The sequence below is a fragment of the Rhynchophorus ferrugineus genome, unplaced genomic scaffold (assembly GCF_030347505.1).
Source record: "Rhynchophorus ferrugineus isolate W39M unplaced genomic scaffold, kcgeb_rfMv2 rfM4, whole genome shotgun sequence".
Taxonomy (NCBI): Eukaryota; Metazoa; Arthropoda; class Insecta; order Coleoptera; family Curculionidae; genus Rhynchophorus; species Rhynchophorus ferrugineus.
Genome location: NW_027472583.1, coordinates 55,987,318 through 56,012,769, shown reverse-complemented (window position 1 = coordinate 56,012,769; position 25,452 = coordinate 55,987,318). Strand labels below are relative to the sequence as shown.

The 25,452-nt window shown below is 31.0% G+C and overlaps 1 protein-coding gene across 2 annotated transcripts in view; it reads right to left on the bottom strand.

The window, feature by feature from the left end:
• Positions 1–7,353: 7,353 nt before the first annotated feature.
• Positions 7,354–25,452, bottom strand: part of pwn (calcium-binding EGF-like domain-containing protein pawn) — a 55,832-nt gene continuing 37,733 nt past the window's right edge. Inside the window, exons 8-19 of one of the 2 annotated variants that reach the window (XM_076403414.1) lie at positions 18,794–19,163; positions 16,216–16,443; positions 15,866–16,154; positions 15,545–15,809; positions 14,530–14,800; positions 14,256–14,472; positions 11,933–12,058; positions 11,698–11,878; positions 11,486–11,641; positions 11,147–11,281; positions 7,788–7,860; positions 7,354–7,627 (exon numbers count right to left, since the gene is read on the bottom strand). In XM_076403414.1, coding sequence (XP_076259529.1) covers positions 7,503–7,627; positions 7,788–7,860; positions 11,147–11,281; positions 11,486–11,641; positions 11,698–11,878; positions 11,933–12,058; positions 14,256–14,472; positions 14,530–14,800; positions 15,545–15,809; positions 15,866–16,154; positions 16,216–16,443; positions 18,794–19,163 — 2,436 coding nt within the window. In that variant the 3' untranslated portion in view covers positions 7,354–7,502. Of the gene's footprint in view, positions 7,628–7,740; positions 7,861–11,146; positions 11,282–11,485; positions 11,642–11,697; positions 11,879–11,932; positions 12,059–14,255; positions 14,473–14,529; positions 14,801–15,544; positions 15,810–15,865; positions 16,155–16,215; positions 16,444–18,793; positions 19,164–25,452 lie in introns of those variants that run through there. The other variant, XM_076403415.1, reaches the window with a different exon arrangement.

Here is a 25,452-nt window from a genome sequence, read left to right as displayed (position 1 = left end):
ACTTGCTTACATTACAAAGTGGAAATAATTATTTAGGCAGTTTTGAGCAGCTCATAATAACTCCATTTCAATCCCGCCAAATCGCCATCAGCACATTTAGTAGCGTCAATACAGGCTTTATATCTGTTTATGAAACTTCTTCGGGCTTCAACCACTAAATTTAGCAGCTTATTGTCATATGTAATCTACTTTTCAACGTCCGAAATCATTTATTAGAAAAATGGTACATAGTATGGCATCCTTGAATAAAAATTACGAGTGATGAGACACTAAAGTATTTATTAGGAAAAATAGAAATTACTTTTTCATCAGCTAATATAGTCAATGACAAGGACAGATCTCTGAATCTTTTATTTTGCCTTAACATTTATCTGTAATATATTACAATAAATAATAATAACACACACTGGTTATCAAACTGTCCTGATACGTAAAAACTATTATTGACGACTCTAGTGATATCTTACACCGTCGTATTGCAACCAGTAGCATGCTTTTATAACACATTTTCGTTTACCACAACGTCATTGTCATATTTACAGGGATTAATAACACCGTCTTCAGACAATTCATATGTTCAGTTTTTTGAAATGTTAAATTAATTTCGTCCATAAAGATTATGCGACCAGGAGCAATGTCGTTCAAGAGATTTTATCAATTGATTTCTGACAACAGGGGTTTGACATTCACCCTGTTTATTCTGATTATTGATTGAAAATAGCTTTTAACATATTTAAGCACTTTAAAAATATCTGTCAATAGCCACTTTATATAATGGTTCAAAATATGTACATCGTCCATATCACACACTCCTAAGATTTTATATACAGAAAAGCTTTTTAAGTCAATGTAATTAATATCCCTGATCTGCAACATAGTTTTTCTATGTTATGGTGATCTATTATAAGCTGGTGTTAGCTCTTCTTTGTGTGAATATTTAATTTCAGGCAGTTAATATAATCTTCATAATATGGAATAATACTTGAATCAGTTCTTCATTGGTAAGTTGTATAAAAATGTACATTACCTTGATGAAATTTATTTTAATGTAAAGCAGTTTGTTTTCCGCATTTTAGTTCAAAAATTTAGAGATAAAACAGATAGATAGATAGAGAGAATTAGATACAAAATAGATAGAGTTTAAAATTTCTAAAAGCAGCCAAATAATCCAATTCAACGAGTGAATGATTCATAACATACGTGTTGTTATAAAGGTATTTAAAATAAATTCAATTATGTACAGAAAAATAGATATTACAATTTAGAGTTAAAACTGAATTAAACAATAATTTTAGAAAAACAGCAAATATACTTTCATTCCAATATTTAAAAAAAAGTTGTTTGAAGTTCGAACATTGGAATTTGAAAGTTAGAATTGAAAACATGGTACTCATTATGATTTATACCAGAATTATTTATACAACAATTAACTTCGTATTATCCTATACATTAACTAGCATATATTTAGATGGAAATATCAAATTATCATTACTTATTTAAAATATAAAAAATATTAATGAATGGAGTTCTCTAGAAAGATTTTTTTCACTTTATGCATATAACTATTTTTTATGAATTCATTTCATATTATCCCACTGCCAGTGAATTGAAATCAAAATTACCGAAATAATTGAAACATATACTAAAGGAAAAAGTTCAGTTGGATCAAAAAAACAAAACACAACAAATATTTTAACATGTTTATTACATTTATATTTGGATAAAATATATCAAATAAACAATACATTAAAATATACCTATAACATAAATATATACAGGATATCTTAAAATCATCTAATCCCAGATTAGTGTCAATATTCAACAATATTTTAGAATGTATTATAAAACTAATTAACTTTGAGTATTGTTCATTCAATATACAATTCCAATAATCGTAAAAACATACAAAAAAATGTAGGTTTAATTTAAAACAGTACATCACTTAAACAGGTACTTAAAACTAATTTATTTCAGACAATAATATTCAGTTATGTATAGGAAAATATATAAAATATTGTAGTACAATGATATATAAACAAAAATAAATATGATACAATCAAAACTTAATTAAACCATAGTTTTAAGAAAAATTAGTTCCAGTATTTTTTGAATGAAATATTTATTAATTTACAGCATTATTTATACTAGAATTAACAAGATTCCTACTGTCTTATACATCAACTATCATATATTCGGATGCTAAAGTCCAATAATCAGTATGCAGTTTAAAATAAATAATATGAATAAAGTGTTTTAAAATTCTCTATAAAAACTGTTTGCAATTTATGCATATATATAATTTTTATTGATTTTATATTTTCCCACTGCCAGTGAATTGAAATTAAAATAACCTTGAAACGTATGCTAAAGGAAAAAGTTCAGTTGGATAACAAAAAAACAAAACACAACAAATATTTTAACATGTTTATTACATTTATATTTGGATAAAATACATCAAATAAACAATACATTAAAATATACCTATAACATAAATATGTACAGGATATTACACGTTAAAATCATTAAATCTTAGAGAAGTGTCAATGTTCAACAATATTTTAGAACCGATTATAAAACTAATTAACTTTGAGTGTTGTTCGTTCAATATACAATTCTAATTATCGTAAAAACATAAAAAAATGTAGTTTTAATTTAAAATATCAGTACTTCACTTAAACAGGTACTTAAAACTAATTTATTTCAGACAATAATATTCAGTTATGTACAGGAAAATATATAAAATATTGTCGTACAAACATATATAAATAAAAATAAATATGATACAATCAAAACTTAATTAAACCATAGTTTTAAGAAAAATTAGTTCCAGTATTTTTTGAATGAATTATTTATTAATTTACAGAATTATTTATACAACAATTAACAAGATTCCTACTGTCTTATACATAAACTATCATATATTCGGATACTAAAGTCCAATAATCAGTATGCAGTTTAAAATAAATAATACCAATAAATGTTTTAAAATTCTCTAGAAAAACTGTTTGCAATTTATTAATATATATAATTTTTTTGATTCGATTTTATATTTTCCCACTGCCAGTGAATTGAAATTAAAATAACCTTGTAACGTATGCTAAAGGAAAAAGTTCAGTTGGATAATAAAAAAACTAAATACAACAAATGTTTTAACATGTTTATTACATTTATATTTGGATAAAATACATCAAATAAACAATACATTAAAATATACCTATAACATAAATATGTACAGGATATTACACGTTAAAATCATTAAATCTTAGATAAGTGTCAATGTTCAACAATATTTTAGAACCGATTATAAAACTAATTAACTTTGAGTGTTGTTCATTCAATATACAATTCTAATTATCGTAAAAACATAGAAAAAAAGTTTAGTTTTAATTTAAAATATCAGTACTTCACTTAAACAGGTACTTAAAACTAATTTATTTCAGACAATAATATTCAGTTATGTACAGGAAAATATATAAAATATTGTCGTACAAACATATATAAATAAAAATAAACATGATACAATCAAAACTTAATTAAGCCATAGTTTTAAGAAAAATTAGTTCCAGTATTTTTTTGATGAATTATTTATTAATTTACAGCATTATTTATACTAGAATTAACAAGATTCCTACTGTCTTATACATAAACTATCATATATTCGGATGCTAAAGTCCAATAATCAGTATGCAGTTTAAAATAAATAATACTAATAAAATGTTTTAAAATTCTCTAGAAAAACCGTTTGCAATTTATTAATATATATAATTTTTTTGATTTGATTTTATATTTTCCCACTGCCAGTGAAATGAAATTAAACTAACCTTGAAACGTATGCTAAAGGAAAAAGTTCAGTTGGATAATAAAAAAACTAAATACAACAAATGTTTTAACATGTTTATTACATTTATATTTGCAAATAAACAATACATTAAAATATACCTATAACATAATTATGTACAGGATATTACAAGTTAAAATCATAAAATCTTAGATAAGTGTCAATGTTCAACAATATTTTAGAACCGATTATAGAACTAATTAACTTTGAGTGTTGTTCATTCAATATACAATTCTAATTATCGTAAAAACATAGAAAAAAATGTAGTTTTAATTTAAAATATCAGTACGTCACTTACAGAATTATTTATACAACATTTAACAATATTCCTACTGTCTTATACATAAACTATCATATATTCGGACGCTAAAGTCCAATAATCAGTATGCAGTTTAATATAAATAATACTAATAAATGTTTTAAAATTCTCCAGAAAAATTGTTTACAGTTCTATGTTTCTTGTTCTATGTACAAATCTATGTATATATATACATATATATATATATATATATATATATATATATATATATGTATATATATACATAGATTTGTAAATATATATATTTATATATATATATATTTATATATATATATATATATATATATATATATATATATATATAGATATAGATATTTTTTTTATTTGATTTTATATTTCTCACTGCCAGTGAATTGAAATTAAAATAACGTTGAAACGTATGCTAAAGGAAAAAGTTCAGTTGGATAATAAAAAAACTAAATACAACGAATGTTTTAACATGTTTATTACATTTATATTTGGATAAAATACATCAAATAAACAATACATTAAAATATACCTATAACATAAATATGTACAGGATATTACACGTTAAAATCATTAAATCTTCGATAAGTGTCAATGTTCAACAATATTTTAGAACCGATTATAAAACTAATTAACTTTGGGTATTGTTCATTGAATATACAATTCTAATTATCTTAAAAAAATAGAAAAAAATCTAGTTTTGATTTAAAATATCAGTATTTCATTTAAACAGGTACTTAAAACTAATTTATTTAAATATTGTCGTACAAACATATATAAATAAAAATAAACATGATACAATCAAAACTTAATTAAGCCATAGTTTTAAGAAAAATTAGTTCCAGTATTTTTTTTGATGAATTATGTATCAATTTACAGAATTATTTATACTAGAACTAACAAGATTCCTACTGTCTTATACATCAACTATCTATATTCGGATGCTAAAGTCCAATAATCAGTATGCAGTTTAAAATAAATAATACGAATAAAGTGTTTTAAAATTCTCTAGAAAAACAGTTTGCAATTTATTAATATATATAATTTTTTTGATTTGATTTTATATTTTCCCACTGCCAGTGAATTGAAAATAAACTAACCTTGAAACGTATGCTAAAGGAAAAAGTTCAGTTGGATAATAAAAAAACTAAATACAACAAATGTTTTAACATGTTTATTACATTTATATTTGGATAAAATACATCAAATAAACAATACATTAAAATATACCTATAACATAAATATGTACAGGATATTACACGTTAAAATCATTAAATCTTAGATAAGTGTCAATGTTCAACAATATTTTAGAACCGATTATAAAACTAATTAACTTTGAGTGTTGTTCATTCAATATACAATTCTAATTATCGTAAAAACATAGAAAAAAAATGTAGTTTTAATTTAAAATATCAGTACTTCACTTAAACAGGTACTTAAAACTAATTTATTTCAGACAATAATATTCAGTTATGTACAGGAAAATATATAAAATATTGTCGTACAAACATATATAAATAAAAATAAACATGATACAATCAAAACTTAATTAAGCCATAGTTTTAAGAAAAATTAGTTCCAGTATTTTTTTGATGAATTATTTATTAATTTACAGCATTATTTATACTAGAATTAACAAGATTCTTACTGTCTTATACATAAGCTATCATATATTCGGATGCTAATGTCCAATAATCAGTATGCAGTTTAAAATAAATAATACTAATAAATGTTTTAAAATTCTCTAAAAAAACTGCAATTTATTAATATATATATTTTTTTTGATTTCATTTTATATTTTCCCACTGCCAGTGAATTGAAATTAAACTAACCTTGAAACGTATGCTAAAGGAAAAAGTTCAGTTGGATAATAAAAAAACTAAATACAACAAATGTTTTAACATGTTTATTACATTTATATTTGGATAAAATACATCAAATAAACAATACATTAAAATATACCTATAACATAAATATGTACAGGATATTACAAGTTAAAATCATTAAATCTTAGATAAGTGTCAATGTTCAACAATATTTTAGAACCGATTATAGAACTAATTAACTTTGAGTGTTGTTCATTCAATATACAATTCTAATTATCGTAAAAACATAGAAAAAAATGTAGTTTTAATTTAAAATATCAGTACGTCACTTACAGAATTATTTATACAACATTTAACAATCTTCCTACTGTCTTATACATAAACTATCATATATTCGGACGCTAAAGTCCAATAATCAGTATGCAGTTTAATATAAATAATACTAATAAATGTTTTAAAATTCTCCAGAAAAATTGTTTACAGTTCTATGTTTCTTGTTCTATGTACAAATCTATGTATATATATACATATATATATATATATATATATATATATATATATATATATATATATATATATATATATATATGTATATATATACATAGATTTGTAAATATATATATTTATATATATATATATATATATATATATATATATATATATATATATATATATATATATATATATATATATATATATATATATAGATATAGATATTTTTTTTATTTGATTTTATATTTCCCACTGCCAGTGAATTGAAATTAAAATAACGTTGAAACGTATGCTAAAGGAAAAAGTTCAGTTGGATAATAAAAAAACTAAATACAACGAATGTTTTAACATGTTTATTACATTTATATTTGGATAAAATACATCAAATAAACAATACATTAAAATATACCTATAACATAAATATGTACAGGATATTACACGTTAAAATCATTAAATCTTCGATAAGTGTCAATGTTCAACAATATTTTAGAACCGATTATAAAACTAATTAACTTTGAGTGTTGTTCATTCAATATACAATTCTAATTATCATAAAAACATAAAAAAAAATATAGTTTTAATTTAAAATATCAGTACTTCACTTAAACAGGTACTTAAAACTAATTTATTTCAGACAATAATATTCAGTTATGTACAGGAAAATATATAAAATATTGTCGTACAAACATATATAAATAAAAATAAATATGATACAATCAAAATTTAATTAAACCATTATTTTAAAAATTTAGTTCCAATAATTTTTGAATAAATTATTTATTAATTTACAGAATTATTTATACAACAATTAACAAGATTACTATTGTCCTATACATAAACTATCATATATTCGGATGCTGAATTCCAATAATCATTAGGTAATTAAAAATAAATAATATTAATTAATTGTTTTAAAATTCACTAGAAAGATTTTTTGCACTTTACGCATATATACATTTTTTTTTGAGCATTTTTTTCTATTTTTAACCAGACGCCGCTAATTTAGACACAATATACAGAAGCTAATCATAACTGGATCAATGAAACGAATCATGCTCGATCATAATGAAGTCGTTGGACTATTCCCCCTCGGCCGTTCGTGCCTAAAGTCATCATACAACCACCAATCGTCATCGTCAATCCCGCCACTTCGTCCACGACGGTAGCCACGGTCGTTCAACACCTCTGAAGATAGAAACGTTCAATTACAAAACGTGTTGTTCCGAAAACGATCGGGTCCGGTGCACTCGCGTATTTACAGCTGGCGTTCTATTCTCAACAACTAAGCTAATTGCGAATAAATTGCGAAACTAATTTCTAAAAAATGGCCCTCGGCCGTACGTACTCATGGGGATACCGCTCGGTTTGTATAAATCGTTCTGGTCGTAGTCGACGTCGTAGTATATTCCGCTTTGGTTCTGAAAATATCAAAAAATACTTAATTTTTTGGTACCTAAATTTTAAAGGATTTTAAAAACGCATTGATTTTGTGTTAAATCAGATAAAACCTTTCATTTTAAAAACATAATAATTCACAATAAATTAATTCAAAATAACTAAATTGACGTTAGGTTTCTTCCTTTTAGAAGTGGTGATACTCTGGTGGACAAAGATCGAATCAAGTGGTAAATACTGTAGTGAGGAAGAGCCTTCCACCAAACGTTCAAAGCTTTGCGTATACGGTAATTAAAAACTGAGCAAAACAGAAGTCAGAATTTATACTCAAACCTAAACCAACATTTAAGCGCTTGCCACGGCTTGTCCCATAAGCACTTTCAACTGCTGAAATCGTACTTCGCTGACAGAAACTTTATTGTCAAACAGGGTGACGAATACACTGACCTACACTCAATATATTTGGGTGTTCGACAGGGCAGTGTTCTTGGCCCATTGTTATATCTATTATATACAGCTGACCTATCGACCTCAAGAATCACTACTGTTTCAGCATATACGGACGATACAGCGGTTTTATCATCAAACGAGGATACAATATCAGCCACAAGATACCTCCAACTTCATCTTAACAAAGTCGAATTGTGGTTGAAAAGGTGGCGTATCAAAGCAAATGAGATAAAATCCACCCATGTGACATTCACCATTTATAGAAGAACATGCCCGTCAGTAAACGTGTCCAACAAACTGATTCAGCGCGATATCCCCATAGAATCCATAACGAGTGTTATTCGAAGTGCTATTCGAAGTGTTAGTGCGAAGTACTCTGGAGGACTATTAGTGGACAAACAGTTAAATGTGCACGATGACAGTGAAGTGCGTAGGCTCAAACGCAAACTACCATACGAACTGATTAATAGACACATAGAGTGAGATTTAATAACCTCTAGAATAAGTTAGAATAGTTTTTAGAATAAGTTAAGATAGAGTTTAAAATAAGTTAGAATAATATCTAGAATAAGATTTAGATTATAAGTTGTACAGTAGATCACTTACTGAAGTGATCTTCTACATGTCAGGATAGTTATATTATATAACTGAAATCATATAATACTTATTTCCAACGGGCAGATTGTTGACGTTCTTGAGTGTCTTGTTTTATAATTATTGTGATAATTAAATTATCAAGAACCCAATATGGGTAAGAAAATCCAAGTAATTCAGAACTTGACAGGATTTTTGTAGAGGATGGTATAGACGGCAGCGATTAAGAACCTTCTGAAAATTTAAGTGATAGTGAAGATGAAGTCGTTTCCGAATCTGAGGTTGATCGCGAATCTGAAGATAATAACGAAACATCAGACATTGGGAATATTGTGGACAGACATTCAACAAAATCCCGAATTATTTCTTTCCCAAGAAAATGTTGAATGTTGGCGTGAAATTGGACGTGACAAATGTCATAATACAAAAGGTGGAGAACTCATTTTTTCGGATGAATGTCTTGATGGTGAAGTTGTTACTGGTGAAAGAAACTAATTTATATGCTACGCAAGAAATTGAAAAACGCAAAGCAATAAAAAGTGACACAGTGGCAAGACGTCCGTTCTTGCACACAGTAATTTATATAAAGTGTGGATGTATTTTTTGGTGAATTGAATTTGTTCATATTGAATTGAAGTTGGTCATAACAGGTCAATTGAATGAAATGAAATGAAATGAAAATTGAAACTAACCCTCAAAAGATGCATGTATAAATTTGACAGCTGTCGGATCATTAGTTTGTGAATTATAGCTTTTTGATTATAAAAAGGAATTTCGTGTGTTAATAAAATATTGCTTTTTGGAGGAAAAAATACAGTTCAAGCAAAAACTTGGCTTGATGCCGTGTATACGGACACTGCCCCGGGCAAATCAACCATGAAGGATTGGTATGCTAAGTTTAGACGTGGTGAAATGAGCCCCGAAGACGGTGAACGCAGTGAAGAACGCCCAAAAGAGGTCGTTACCGACGAAAACATTAAAAAAATGCACAAAATTCCACAGGCACTCTAAAAATATCAACTGAACGTGTACATCATATATTTCACGAATATTTGTGTATGAGAAAGCTCTGTGCAAAGTGGGTGACGCGGGAGTTTACTTTTGGCCAAAAACAACGACGAATTAATGATTCGAAGCAGTGTTTGAAGATGATCAAGCGTAAAAACCCGGAGTTTTGCGTCGATATGTGACAATGGATGAAACATGGCTCCATCAGTTCACTCCGAAGTCCAATCGACAGTCATCCGAGTGGACTGTAAATGATGAACCCGCTCAAGGCGTGGGAAAACGCAACAGTCGGCTGGTAAGGTTATGGCGTCAGGGTTATGGTCGTGGTATTATGGGATGCGATAGAATAATTTCCATTAACCACCTTGAAAAAGGAAGGTCCACCAACAGACTATTGCATAGCGTTATTGGACCCTTTGAAGAACGAAATCGCTGAAAAACGGCAGCATTTGAAAAAAAAGGAAAGTGCTGCTTCAACAAAACAGTGCATCGTGTCACAAGTCAGTGAAAGCGATGGCAAAAATCCATGAATTGGGCTTCGAATTGCTTCCTCATCCACCGTATTCTCTAGTTCTGGCCGCCAGCGACTATTTCCTGTTCTCAGACATCAAAAGAATGCTCTCTGGGAAGAAATATTCGTCAAATGAAGAAGTAATCGACTAAACTGAGGCCTATTTTGAAGCAAAGGACAAATTGTACTACAATAATGTTATCAAAAGTTGGAGGATCGCTATAATGAGTGTATCACCCTTGAAGGGAATGTTAAATAAAGAAATAAATTTTGCCAAAAAAATGTGATTTACTATGGTAGGCCGGGACTTTCAATTGATTTGTTATGTAATCCATCCCATCCACCATAACTTAGTTCAGTTGCCTGATTGGTGTCATTTCAGCTGCTTGACTAACATGTTACCTTGAAAATTGTCTTATCTCCTTGAAGATCAAAAGTAGTTTATAATTATTGGAAAAAGAATAAAATTCAAAAAACTGTATTCTGTAGTCAAAATGCAAAAAGAGGACATTTTTGTTAAAGAATACTGAGGCATGAATGAGAATAGTTAAAATATGATTTTATTATTTGGGAACAAATAATTTAAATAATTTTATAAATGAAAATAAAAAAACTAAATTTCACTAAAATATAAAATTTTTCAATCATTTCAATTAACATCTTCATTTAACTTCTATCTTCTTTTATTAATTAGATATTTTGAATAAAAAATAGAAACTATATTTATAATACATATTAATACTTACTGCAATAGAAGCATTACTTCTGCTCTTAGGTCTAGGTACATGGAAATTTCTACCCAATAGGTCGATTTTGTCCTCTTCTTCGCTGGAGCTGCTATTATCAGGTTTCATACTAGCCGCCCGACTTGCCATTTGTGCCTAAATTAGAAAAATATATTGAAAATATGGTAGGAGCAAGATGTTATTAAATAACAAGTGTTAGGTTACACCATCAGTCATCGTGTTGTTCTATTGTGACTATTTTTCTCATTTTAAGTATCTTATAATACATTATAAAAACAACAATTGTATTGTTTAGAAAAGTGTAGTAACAAAAACTAAGGTTTTAGAGACATCATTTACCTGAAGATTTAACCTTGGCAATGGAACTGGCGGTAGAGTACCGGTGCCACCTCCACATATCGAGCCTGGGTGCCTCTGGAGAGTATTATTAACAGGTAATGTTGGATAACCGAACAGTGCTGAAGAAGGTCTCGTTGGCGCTAGACCAGGCTCGGGCTAAAAGTACACAACACCTTGGTTTGATTCGTGATGGTATTTCAAGATTTACTTACCGCGTAATGGTTAGCTTGCGCCATGACATCAGCGATTTGGGCCCACCGCAATCTATCTTCTAAAGTCAGTTGATATGGAGGTGCACCAACTACCGGTGTTTTGACAGTATTGCTGACCGTCGCCATATAACCGAACACAGGACTGCCTACTGCAGCTTTCTGTTCGCGACTCCATTTTCGACTAAAGAGTTAATCCAATGAAGCTAGTTTGATAACAGAAAAACATAAAACTTACCTCCACATAACCAAACAAACCAAAGTCAAGCCGATGATGATAATCGCTGCCACACTAGCACCTATAGCAACCCCAAGTACCTCTCCATCCAACTCGCATTGGTTGCCGTAATAATTTCCAGTGCATCTATTAAAAAAAAACAAGTATTTAACCCTCATTTACGTTACGAAAACTCTCTTTCATCATATTACAACTTTTTTCGAGAGAAATGGAAGCCATTTTGTTAGTTTATTTTTGGTAATATTATTAAACCTATTAAACCACTCTTTTTTTATATATTTAACATATTTTTAGAGAATTATGTCAATACAGCTGTTAAAAATAATATCCTGTTGAGAAAAGTTCTTTAGATTTTGTTATTTTATGGATTACTCTCATAGCCAGACAATAATAATTAACCGGGCTGGTTACAAGGATGAATCAGCAGCTGAAATAAGTTTATAATAAAAAAGTTTTCCGTTGAATCATAATAAGATGCCCTACTTTTTTTATCCTTATTTGACTATCCTACCAAAATCACTAAAAGTGTGTAACACATAACTCAATAAGTTTCGAGTATGACTATATATGACACCATCTCCTAAACTTCCAAAGACTAATCTAGTACTAAGTTCACCAGGTTCTGACAGGTTTCAAAATTACAATTTATTAAAAACTAAAATACATTTAGTGAAACCATATTTGTTGAAAACCGTTGTATTGTTTAAAACGTCGAGGACGATCATCAAATTTAGCTCCCAGTAACTACTGTTTGCAGCAGTTGTTGCTCAAGAAATCGCTCCAGAGAAAGCTGTTCGGCACAACTGAAGTATCACTCTACCAACTCGCTATAAAAATATGAAAGCCTGGAGGCTAGTTGTAAATTTATTACTCTTGAAGTTATCTAAAAGTTGTTGTTTTATTACTTATGTCAATAAGAATTCATCTGTTATTGAAAGTTGCGCAAATGTTATATAGGCATTAATTTTTCAACAGTTGGCAAATTAGCAAATCAGTTTTTCTATGACCTTTCAACCAGTTTAGCTCATGTCCTAAAAGTTTCTGTATATTTGTACGTTGAAAGGTGCTTTCCAACTTTCTTCTTCACATGACCAACACATTTTTTTTGGGAATAGTTTAAATTGACATGCGTTGATAACTTTCAGATATTTTGTATTCTCTTCAGAAAGTGAAAATATACCATTTTATGTATCACCTATTTTTTCTTCTTTTTCCAGGATGACCAGCATCGGATTCGGGATAGAAAAGATTTAAGGGCGACAAAGACCCTGGGATACGACTGATATTGTCGTATTTAGTTTAACTATCGGGGTTTGTGGGTGGGTAGGGATTTGATCAGATTATTTTCGTATTCTAAACTTTCTATCTTCTTTCTTCTTTCGTGCCAAAGGAGAACCTTACACTGAGCAGTAGAGGCAGACTGGATGGACTAGAATTTTATACGCCTCGTGAATCGCTTTCTGAGGATTGGGAGTTTCCTGTTCCTGCAGAGGAGTGGGATTAGTAGGTATTACACGCCTACACACGCCTATTACAGTAGGATTGTAATAGGAGGCCAAGAACCTCCTGGATTTTATTTTTTTTACATATTACAGCTTCATTAAGCTTCATTCATATTCTCACTTTCATTAAGTGCGTTAATTTTTTATGGATCATTGATATAATATTCAGCATCAATATAAACTCAAAAACATTTGCCAACAGTCCCTTTTAATCATGTGAATGGAGGATGAAAATGTTTGCAATATACACAAGAGCTTTCTGATTTTTAAGATATTTCAGTAGTAAATCGATTAAGTTCCTAAAATGAACGTTTCACCTTATCATAACAAACTATATCAGACTTCAAAAATAAACCAACAAGTGGCACATCCCGTATATTAAACAAAAATAAAATGAGGTATCAGAATGCTTGTATCAACACAAAAAAATGCAAGAACAATGTAAAGCATTTTTTTAAAAGACTTCCCGGGTATCATCACGCCTCTTTTTAGTACAATAAAAATTTCAAAACTTAATCACAATCAAGTCTAAAGTAGAAATTAGCGTTGGGAACTATCCACTGACTGAGAAATTGAATACTTTTTACTGACGACTATTTAATTCGACTAGTTTCAGTTGTGACAAGTTTATTCAACTATTTTTCACGACTACTTCAATGCTTCACTTTACTGAAACAGTCGTTACTCGTATCTTTTCGGTGGACTATTTTATTGGCTATAGACGGTTTTGAGATTATCGACTGTTTTCAGTCGATAGTTCCCAGCGCTAGTAGATACGAAAAGCATCAAACAATGCATATAATGTTTAATTAATTACTTACACGCAAACTTCCTGGCCATTCTGGTATTTACACTCTCCTCGGTTGTTACATCTGGACGCCGAACATTGTTCACAATACCTTCCAGCTCTGTGTTTATTATCTGACCATGGATCTCTCAGACCGTTATTACATTCGCATTTAAAACTTCCGAAGGTGTTGATGCAGGTGGCTTGTGAATGGCAATCGTGGAGTTCAGGCGAGGAGCACTCGTCCAAATCTAGAGCATCAAGTCTTGTAGAAAAAGTCTAAGACGCTTTAATGTTTTGCTACAAACCTTGTAAGCTGGATACTGCACCTGGTGGGCTGTCCACCCACAGGGCACTGTTTCCCACGTTGTTGCTTCGTCGTTGTATGACACCAAGCAAGTGCTTCTGGATATCGCCCCGGACTGATGGTCGTGCTGTGTCAGCATTCTCTTCTAATTGGAGAGTGATATTGACAAACACACCCCCTTGCCCTTGGGATCGATCGCCCCTGTAAATATTGTTTACCTTTGATCCAAGATATTCGTCACTGAATGGCGTCATAGACATGGCAGACTCAAGCTGAAAAGATATGATTTTATCTTAATTAAAGAACAAGAACAATTTTATATCACAATGAACATTTCAGTAGTTGTATTAGGTTTTATATATTATCCTAATGAATTGTAAACGTCAATCTGTGTTCCAAGAACCTCGAATTATATAACGTTAAAACAATATTTTGAACAAGTTTTATTTTTCTACTTCATTTAAGTCAAAATCATAAAATGGCCTCTTTTGAGAGTTGGGGTTAACTAAAAAACGTATAGATTTAATTCTAGTAGCGCCATCTATATGTCAGATCGGAGACTTTTCAATTGACCTGTTAAATTGAACTACAAACTGCGATCTCAGTCAGCATATTGCCCAGATTTGAACTCATGTGACTATTTCCTGTGAGATTTGACGTCGAAAATATTTGCATAGAATAAATTGATAATCAGTGAAACAGTTTTTGAGAAACATTTTGTTGAGATAAAAAACTTTTGTTAAAAGGTAATTAAGGTATTTCTTTGATTTAAAAACTACCTTCGTAGCTTCCGCTGATCATTAGCAACTATGTTATTTTGAATAAGTGTAGGTTGGCTAATTAAACAAGAGAACCTATAACATCTATATAAAAACATATAAACAATTCTTTCTGATGACTGACATATTCATTTGCAAGAAGTTTATGTAATTTTCTTTAAATTCTTAATAAAGACATTAATATATATCTACTTAAATCAATATCCACGTTAATTAACGACATTTTATGTAACTTACAGCTCTCTCAGCCTCATAGGATAACTGTCCATAGCTCTCGCTATTCTTCTCCAATAACTCGTCAGCCCATACCACTCTCCTTTCGTAGATTCTGTCTACCCGCAATGACAACAAGACCGAAACAATTTTCCTGCACGGATCTCTGTGTTTTCTTCTTGCTGTACCAGGACGACAATGGCATGCACTGACGCCTGATTCCGTTCGACAAATCTCATGTTGTGATACATCACAAGTTGAGTCATCTCCAACAATACATGTATCAATTCTATATAAACGAAACGGTCATGTTTAATTGTCAGGATATATTCAATATAAACTCACCTAACAGGAGGTTGACTAGGACGAGGACGTCCGAATGTGGGTCTCCTTTGAGCCGGTTTCACAGAACCCAAGTTGGGCTTCGCCGGTTTATCCTGAGCGACATAGGCGGTGCCCTGTACCACTTGGTTACTGGACGGCGAACTCGGTTTTACTCCTACTGTTCCGGTGGGTTCGGGGTTATCACCGAAAAGATTCAAGTACGTTCGTTTGCCATCTATGGATACGAAACCCTCACTACCTATGGGGGAGGTGATGACGTCGCCCTGTCCATTAAGACTCTCAATATCCACTACAACACAATCATCAACGAATATATTAGTAGAGTTCTAATCGACACTAAAAAATATTACCTGGAATAACATAGGGTTGGCCCTGTCCTGGAGGGTGTCCACCAGGTCCCTGTATAGCGGAGACGGTGACGTCAAAAATATCCCCTATGCCACCGCTTGGAGGTCTGGTAACTATAGGCTGACGATTAGCGCCACCTGGTTTATATTCTGTGTCATCTAAAACTATTCCAGGTCTGGGTCGATAGGGATAGTAAGGAAACGATGTTGAGGACGTTAAATTGGTACCACCTGTAATATTTACAAACAGATAATAAAGAAATTAAAAAAGGGTAACAGTATGAGATCAATATTTCCTTTCATGAAACATGACTTCAATCTGATATATAATTTCTAGATAGTATTTGGTAAATATTTGATGTCAATATTGTTAAAAGAATGCCAAATACTAGTGGCTGTAATGTTAATGAGATTATTTATTGGTTAAATGGAAATGTTTATTGGTTTTATAGAATGGTTAAAAAACATGGTTTGTTGGACTCTCTGGAAAATAAAAGACCTATCTCCTTGAGAGAACTCTATACAGATAACTATGTGATGGACAAAATAATATGAATACCTGATATATACTCTAGTAAGTAACAATCTCTATACAGAAAACCGTACAAGGAACAAAATAATATGAACACCTGACATATACCCAATATGTATTTATTAATAAGGTTTTGAGCCAATATTTTATTCTAAAACAGCTGAAATTCTTCGCGCAATAGATTCGTAGAGTGACCAAATTGCTTCAATGATGTTGGAAATGGAAATCTACTCATCATACTCAAAAACTCTGCAAAATGGTTCAATTATGTTGAGGTCTGGTGATTGTGCCTACGATTCTGATGGTCCTCACACAAAGACTGAATCTTTTCAGCTGTGTGTATGGACGCATTATCAGTCGATGCATACATACACGTCACATTATTTACCCCGAAACAGTATTTCCAAATTGCAAAAAAATTTACTATATTGTATGGTGTTTTATACTATATATTATTTTCACTATCCCCTGTAGATAAAACCAGTACTTTCAATTGATTGCTAACAATACAAAACTAGGAAGAGTTAAAGTTGGGTTAGAGTTAGTTTTGAGGAATTTAGAATAGATGCCATATTTTTATTATCCTTTTGGTGAAATACAAGGAGTATATAATTTTCTAAATTATGAAGATATCGAATATAAGCAATATAACTTCCTAACTGGCGGGGAATTATATTTTTTGGTTTAACTCATATACTCTTGAGCGTCAGCAAGTTTCGGGTGTAAATTTACGGTAATCTTTAATAAAAACTGAGATATACAGCTGATATCTACAGAAAACTCATAACAAAAACCGCTGTAAAAAGAAAGAAAACGATGGAACCATTATGGAAGGTTGCTAAATCATCAAATTGCAATCGGAATTTAGCTTGAAAAAAATACATAAAAAATATAATATTATAACTAGTGTCAATCAACGCTCAAATTCTTGAACCCTGTTAACAATCTTAAAAGGAAAATCCTACATCCTTTACCATGATCATCATTTATGGTACCTTCAGATTATTTTTTTAATGGGTGCCCTTAATTAGTCAATCAGTTCAGTTAATACCGCATATTTTTAAGATAACAACAGCCTACAAAACTGATCAAATGTATCAACACAAATTTAAAAACTACTCTATAATAAACTAGCGACCCGCCCCGGCTTCGCAAGGGTGCAATGCTGATACTAAATTAAATACACTACAGAAAAAATATGAACGTTGTATATAAAAACATAGCGCTCCGACGCTCCGACCGACTTTGCACGGGCATAAAATATATATGCCTATGTTACTCAATGAAAACATGATTAAAATCGATCCAGTATTTTTGGTTCATTCATTACTGCCCTTGGCCTGCACGCATTAAATTTGGAGTAAAACAATTCCTCTTCCCCTATACTTACTATGAAGATTTCCTGCTATCTTTGGAATATCTAAATTCATACAATTTTTATTACATTACACATTTTTAAACGCAAATTTTAAATTTGTAATATCTCCGAAAATATTTGTTTAATTTACATGCTGTAAGGAACCATATTGATCTATATTAATTGCACACTGTATTTAAGGTACTTAATTCGATAAGGATTAATGCCGTATTGCTTAAAATAGCTTCGTAAATAAGCCATTTTCTCACGTAAAAAGTAAACAATAAAAATGGTTAATGTGGGTTACCCTAAAAGATAAACATATACCATCGCGGACTTTTTTGTAGACCTTTTTATGGTGTACAATACTGTAGTACATTAATTTGATCTAACTCGTAGGGTTAGGCAGCGTTTTTGCTAATTGCTAAATAAGCCTAAAAAATAGGTTAATTTACGACATCACGTTAGAAACCTCTAAAATTAGCAATGTTGCCTTAGTATATTATGCATGTATTATACATATGAACCTTCCTCTTGAATCACTCTATCTATTGAAGAAAACCGCATCAAAATCCGTTGTGAAGTTTTAAAGATTTAAGCGCACATAGGGATATAGGGACAGAAAAGGCGACTTTGTTTTATACTATGTAGTGATAGCAAGATAGTTTGATATTTGTTTGTTTCATACTTACTTTTTGTACTTTCCGTTACATTATCAGTTTGCATCGCAGTCTCCGTAGTATGTAGCGTACCTGTTGGCAACACTGTCGTGCTGGTACTACTATCTGTTACAGTAGGTAAGACTTCTGGCATAGATGACTCCAGCGTGGGTATGTTATTATCGTGGACTTCAAGCAGTCCCGTAGTACTCGATGAATTCACGGACAATGAAATATTGTCATTAAGAGTCTGAGTAACTTCAACTACTTCCGTTGATACACTGGTTGGGGTTATCGCTTTGTCTTCTGATGACTGAGTTGAAGTAGAAGTCTCCGTCACCAGAACTATTGGCGTTTCCAAAATTGACGTTTCAGTTTTCATCGTTGGGGTCACAATAGTGATCTAAAAATAATCTTCTATCAATTTGATTTTATTTATAAAAATAACAGTAAATCAACAATAAATGTATTTAAAAACTCACTCCAGACCACGGCCTTCAACATTAGGCTTACCGATTACTAAACAGCCAACTTAAAGACTATTCGGTACTACCTAGCCTAACTAGGATGATTATTCGTCGTCAGATTTTACACTCTTGTCCATAAACAAGTCCAAAAAGTCTCAGATATAAATCAAAATACCCATGGAAGCCCAGAACATGGTGCGACTAGGAGTAACATTCCGTAACTACTATGCTACCATGTTGAATATCAGTTAAAATAATTTGATGGCTTCCCAAATATATCCCACAAAAATTAAAAGAATTCAATTTAAAACATCTAAAGGATATTTGCCCAAAGAATTCCTCATACCATGAATCGCACACAAAAAATATAATATTTTAAAAATATATCAGCTGAAATTCTTCTATCAATATTTTAAAGATAACGCAGCACACTGCTAATTGTTTGTTACTTTATTTTATAAATAGTTCGATAGATGTTTCTGATCGAAAAATCTTTAAAAATGCATATCTGGGCATTCCCCTAATATAAAATTGGGGAAGATATAATGTTATTTGTTAATAATATATCATTCGTTTACTTAGTCAATAGTTAAAGTGCTTTGAAAATTAGCAGGAGCAGCTTTTTTTTTTGTTATTTTTTCTCTTCTTAACCCAAAAATTTCATTAGTTCATTTGAGAGGAAAGAAGGAAAAAGGCAGGCTTGTCGAAAATTGTATGGCGTTTTTGGTGATGGATGCTTAAGAGTCTGCCAGAGAGAAATTCGCAAATATATCGTAGTAAAATGACGGATGTCATCTCGCGATATCACTCAAGAATAACTAACATAAAACGCTTTTTAACTATGTACATAATGAGTATGAAGATCTTGATAAGTGTTTAGTGGAATTGGAAAGAGATTTTTCATCATGAGCTGCTATTAATTTGACTCCTACTGTCAACACTTAAAGCAACTAAAACCGACGATAAAAAAGGATAACTATAAAATTGATCAACAAAAGGGCTTCTCTATTATCCAAATCACTTGATTCGGTTTTTCGCCAAGAAACTACTTTTTCCCCCACCGATTATATTCCTGATATTGGCTTCTTAACCGATTCTGAGATAAAGAAACACCTGTAGCGATGAAATCTCACCAACTTTGTACTGTAGTAATTAAGTCTAATCAAACATCAAACAAAATCACAGACAATTGTTAGTGTTTAATTTACCACGCGTTCATCTTAAACCTTACAACCAATCATGTAAAACCATAATATCTTGATAGGAGATATTTTTTGTCTCTTTTTTACCAACTGTTTATGTTATTTTACTGAGTTTATCTAGATTGGACCTATTTCCTAACGTGGAATCCGAACCACGGCCCTCGGCAGTAGGAGGACTGTCCTATCGCCTTGACCACTACGCTAACCAAGACGTCATTGGAGATATTGATATCAAATAAAACAGATAATTAACAAAAGTAAACAATTTTAATATTTAAAATTTAATTTTTAAAACATTGATATTTTCTATTTTAAGATATAAAGCAAAATAGTAAGCTTTTGAAAGTATATACAAATAATTTATTTGTTTTCCCAAATATATTTATCCACACCAAATCTAATTTTTATACAATTCATTTTAGCTAAAGATTATTCTCATCTTCAAGAGTGGTTTAATTACTGGAAGAATCCTAAAAGATTTACCAGAAAAAAAAATTTGTAAAGACTTAATTTTCATAATACTTTTCATTTAATACTTTCCTAGCCCTTGGAAAGAGGCTCAAATCATTATGATTCATAAATCTGGGAAAACATCAGAAGACTTATCTCCTCTTATAGTCCTATATCGGCCTGTTACCTATGATCTCTAAACTTTTTGAAAAACTATATATTATTATATTATTCCAGACCATCAATTTGGCTTCTGTAATAAACAGGAAACAACAGGAACAAATACATAGATTAGATCAACCAAATTAACAAGAACTTAAAAAACGATAAAAAATACTGCTCCGCTGCATTTCTCAATATTTCTCAGGCCTTCGAAAAGATGTGGCATACTGGACTGCATGTTAAATTGAAAAAGTCTTACGCACTTTCAACTGCTGAAATCATAATTCACAGACAGACATTCTATTATCAAACAGGGTGGCGAATACACTGACCTATATCTAGCATATTCGTGTGTTCCGCAGGGCAGTGTTCTTGGCCCATTGTTATATATATATATATATATATATATATATATATATATATATATATATATATTGTATAGAGCTGATCTACCGACCTCAGGAAATACTACTGTTACAACATATACTGATGATGCAGCAGTTTTAGCATCACACGAAGATCCAACATCAACCACAAGAAACCTCCAATTTCATCTTAACAAAGTCGAATTGTGGTTTGAAACGTGGCGCATTAAAGCAAATGAGACAAAATCCCCCATGTGACATTCACCCTTTGTAGAAGAACTTGTCCCTCGGCAAAATTGAATAACTATGAACTTCCGCAAGCAGACAAAGTTAATATCTGGGAATGCATTTTAATCGACGTTTGACATGGAAAAAACATATAGTGAGGGTAGTTGGGTTTAAATAAAACTAAATGTATTGGCGTAAATCTAAATTATTATTAGGTAACAAGGTGTTGCTGTATAAGTCAATACTTAGGCCTATTTGGATCTGTGGTATTGAGCTGTGGGGTACTACTAGCAAATCTAACATAAATATAATCCAGAGGTTCAAGAACAAAGTGTTGCGAGTCATCGTCGATGTCCCATATAACGTATAACGTAGAACAAACTACAGATTTAGCGCGATATCCCCTTAGAACCCATAACGAGTGTGATTCGAAGTGTACGAAAGAAAGATGTACTCTGAAAGTGTATTAGTTCTTGCGAATACACTCGCCAAACAATTATATGTGCGCGATGACAGTGTAGTGCGCAGGTTCAAACGAAAACTACCATACGAACTGATTAATATACACATAGAGTGAGATTTAATAATCTCTAAAATTAGAATAAGTTAGAATATTTCTTAGAATAAGTTAGGATAGACTTTAGAATAAATTGGAATAGTACCTAGAATAAGCTTTACAATATAAGTTGTACAGCAGATGACTTACTCAAGCGATCTTCTACATGTCAGAATAGTTATATAACTGAAATTAGATAATGATACTTATTGCCCACGGGCAGACTGTAGAAGTTCTAAGGGATTAATAGAAAAAAGTTCAATCAACTCAAGCTAGTGCCCTCAAAGCTCATGGAATAACTAGAGTTAAATGAACCCAATAGAGCGGTGATGGACTTGTGAACCAATGCTTCATATGAAGGTGCATGAAAATTTGACACAAGAAAAAAACCTATAGCTAATAAAATTACAATATCCTGTTTTGTAATTTTTGATCATAGTAATATTAGTTTCATATTTCATATTATAAATGTTATAGAACATATTTGCTTGAATTTTATTTAACTGGCACTAACTGCAATATAAATACAATCGTCCAATTAAAGTATTTTAATTACGACAAGAAATAAAAATCAAAATTTACGAATATAATTATGTAAAAAAAAACATAAGCCCATAACATATTTTTTAAAAACTTATTGAACCATCTACACCTAGTTTAATAAACGTTAACAAAAACAGCTCGACCAAAAATCTTAATAGCTCCCATTTAAAATATTTCAGCAAACTTTCATTTAATTAGGAATTGTTTCTTGCTGGTCGTTTTGCCTACCACTCATCTGGCACAAGAAAAAAAAAGAAACTCGAAAGACTTTCACCGTTCTAATAAGACGAACGATAAAGCTATATCGTTCGGTGAAATGTTTTTTGCAGCGGATTTTGCTATTTTTCGGAACATTTTGAACGTAAATAATTGTAAAATAATCTTGAACAGAACCGTGAAAATATTAGGTGAACGAAAACTTTTTTCCGCGTTTTTCTTAAATATATTTTATAGAAAAAATATCGATTCAGTTTTCCAGGAAATGATTTACTAGTTAAAGCAACGGGTTTAATGTGGTTTATATTGAAAACAACGAAAAGTGTATGTCATGCCAAAATATAAATGCTTACACTTTTAACCAAAGATTCATTCCTGTCTTTTCCAAAATATTAGGTACTTGTTGTATTCTAAAAATTGAGAAACAATTATACAATTTTTATACTTTTTTTAACTTCTTCAGTATATCAACACCTTCGTACATTTCATACAGCATGGTAAATCAATCTGAATAAGTGCCAATTGCAAGAGGCTATGTCTAGTAAATATGCTGGGTGCGACTGAACTTCTCATTCGAGCTGCAACAGTGTCTTCACAAATCTAACAGGATGTGGTCGAAGTTTGTCACATAAGAGGATGATTTTAAGTGTGTTACTTGCTAATTCTAGCCTTTTTTATAGTAGTACATCATCCAAACATCCGCAATAACAATTTTATTTGGTTTTCGCAACTCATAATTCAATACGTTTTGCTCATCTAGCCATATGCGAAGCAGGACTTTAACAGAAGTGGACATTCCGCTTCGCTGTCGATGTGGATGGCTTTGCTAAACTAATTTAATAATAGCATTCAATTCGTGCGGTAGACGTTTTCTCTTATTTTAAATCTTTCCCATCACTTGTAAACGTCTGGAATCAGTTCGTTCAACAACTACTAAGCTGTCTGAAATTATTTTGGGAGTTTGAGCTAGGTTTTGAACCAATAAATCTTCTTCGATTATTTAGTTCTTTTATGTTCTAACTTTTTTAGTGCTACCAACAATATTACCAATTTTAGATCATTAATACCATAACCGACAGTTGGGGAATGATGGAATAGCATCATTATACATTTTTAAAACATGTTGATATGCTTGGACGGCAGATTTGTTCAAATCAAACAATAAAAGTCTATACACTAAATAACTCAATAATATTAAACAGAAATCGCTATTTTAGGTAGAAGAATATTAAACCCACCGAATTTCATAACTAGGGTAGATTGTTAAATAGTTGTTTGTATTAATACTTTATATTCTACCCAAAGAAAATTTAATAGGGCAATAAAAGAGCTAAAAGAACTAATCCAAAATTAACAAAACCAAGGCAGTCAAGAATACTTAGAGTATTTGACACCAACTGAGGCTACATACTATTCCTTGTGGAAAGCGACAAAAAAGCTTAAGAGACCCCAGCAGCATAACCCACCTATTAAAACAAAGGAAAATAATAGGGCTAGAAGCAATACAGAGAAGGCAGACATTTTCTCAAAACAAAGTTTTTAAACTTTTCCAGTCTCAGCTTCATGAAGATGACGAAAATAAAATTACTAGCTTTCTAGATTCGCCATTTAAAATGGACCTACGCCACGAGAAATTAATGGTCAAAAAAGAGGTTTTCGAGAAACTATATATAAAGAAGCTAAACTATATAATTGAAAAAAGGAAAATTATTCCAGAACATCAGTTTGGATTTCGCAATAAGCTTGGGACTATAGAACAAGTGCATAGATTTGTAAACAAAATAAATACTGACCTATATGCCAAAAGATATTGTTCGGCTGCTTTTCTATATATATGTAAGGCTTCTGACAAAGTATGGTATACGGGCTTGCAGATTAAACTAAAGAAATTTCTCCCTCATTTGGACTATCAATTACTACAATCGTATCTCACTGATAGACATTTTATTGTAAATCAAGGCGATGAACATACCAAATAAATCCCATGTATTCAGGAGTTCCGTAAGGTAGTGTACTGGATCCAGTACTGTAACTTATGTATACGGCCGATTTTCCCACCACAAAAATAACTACTGTGGCAACATATACAGACGACACAGCAATCTTAGCATCCCATGAAAATCTAGTCACAACATCAATAAACTTACAAACACACCTGGGGCAAATACAATTATTGTTGAAGACATGGCGCATTAAAGCCAATGAAACAAAATCCAAGCACGTAACGTTTACCGTGCGTAGAAGGACATGTCCACCACTGAATATCAATCATCGTCAACTCCCCCAAGCAGAGCATGTTAAATATCTTGGTATTCACTTAGATCGACGTCTAACCTGGAAGAAGCACATACTCTCTAAACGAAAACAACTTGGACTTAAATTATATCAAATGTATTGGCTCGTCGGGCGCAAATCCAAGTTATCATAGATAACAAAGTATTGCTGTATGAGTCTGTACTCAAGCCTATTTGGCCAAATGGAATCCAGCTATGGGGTACCGCTA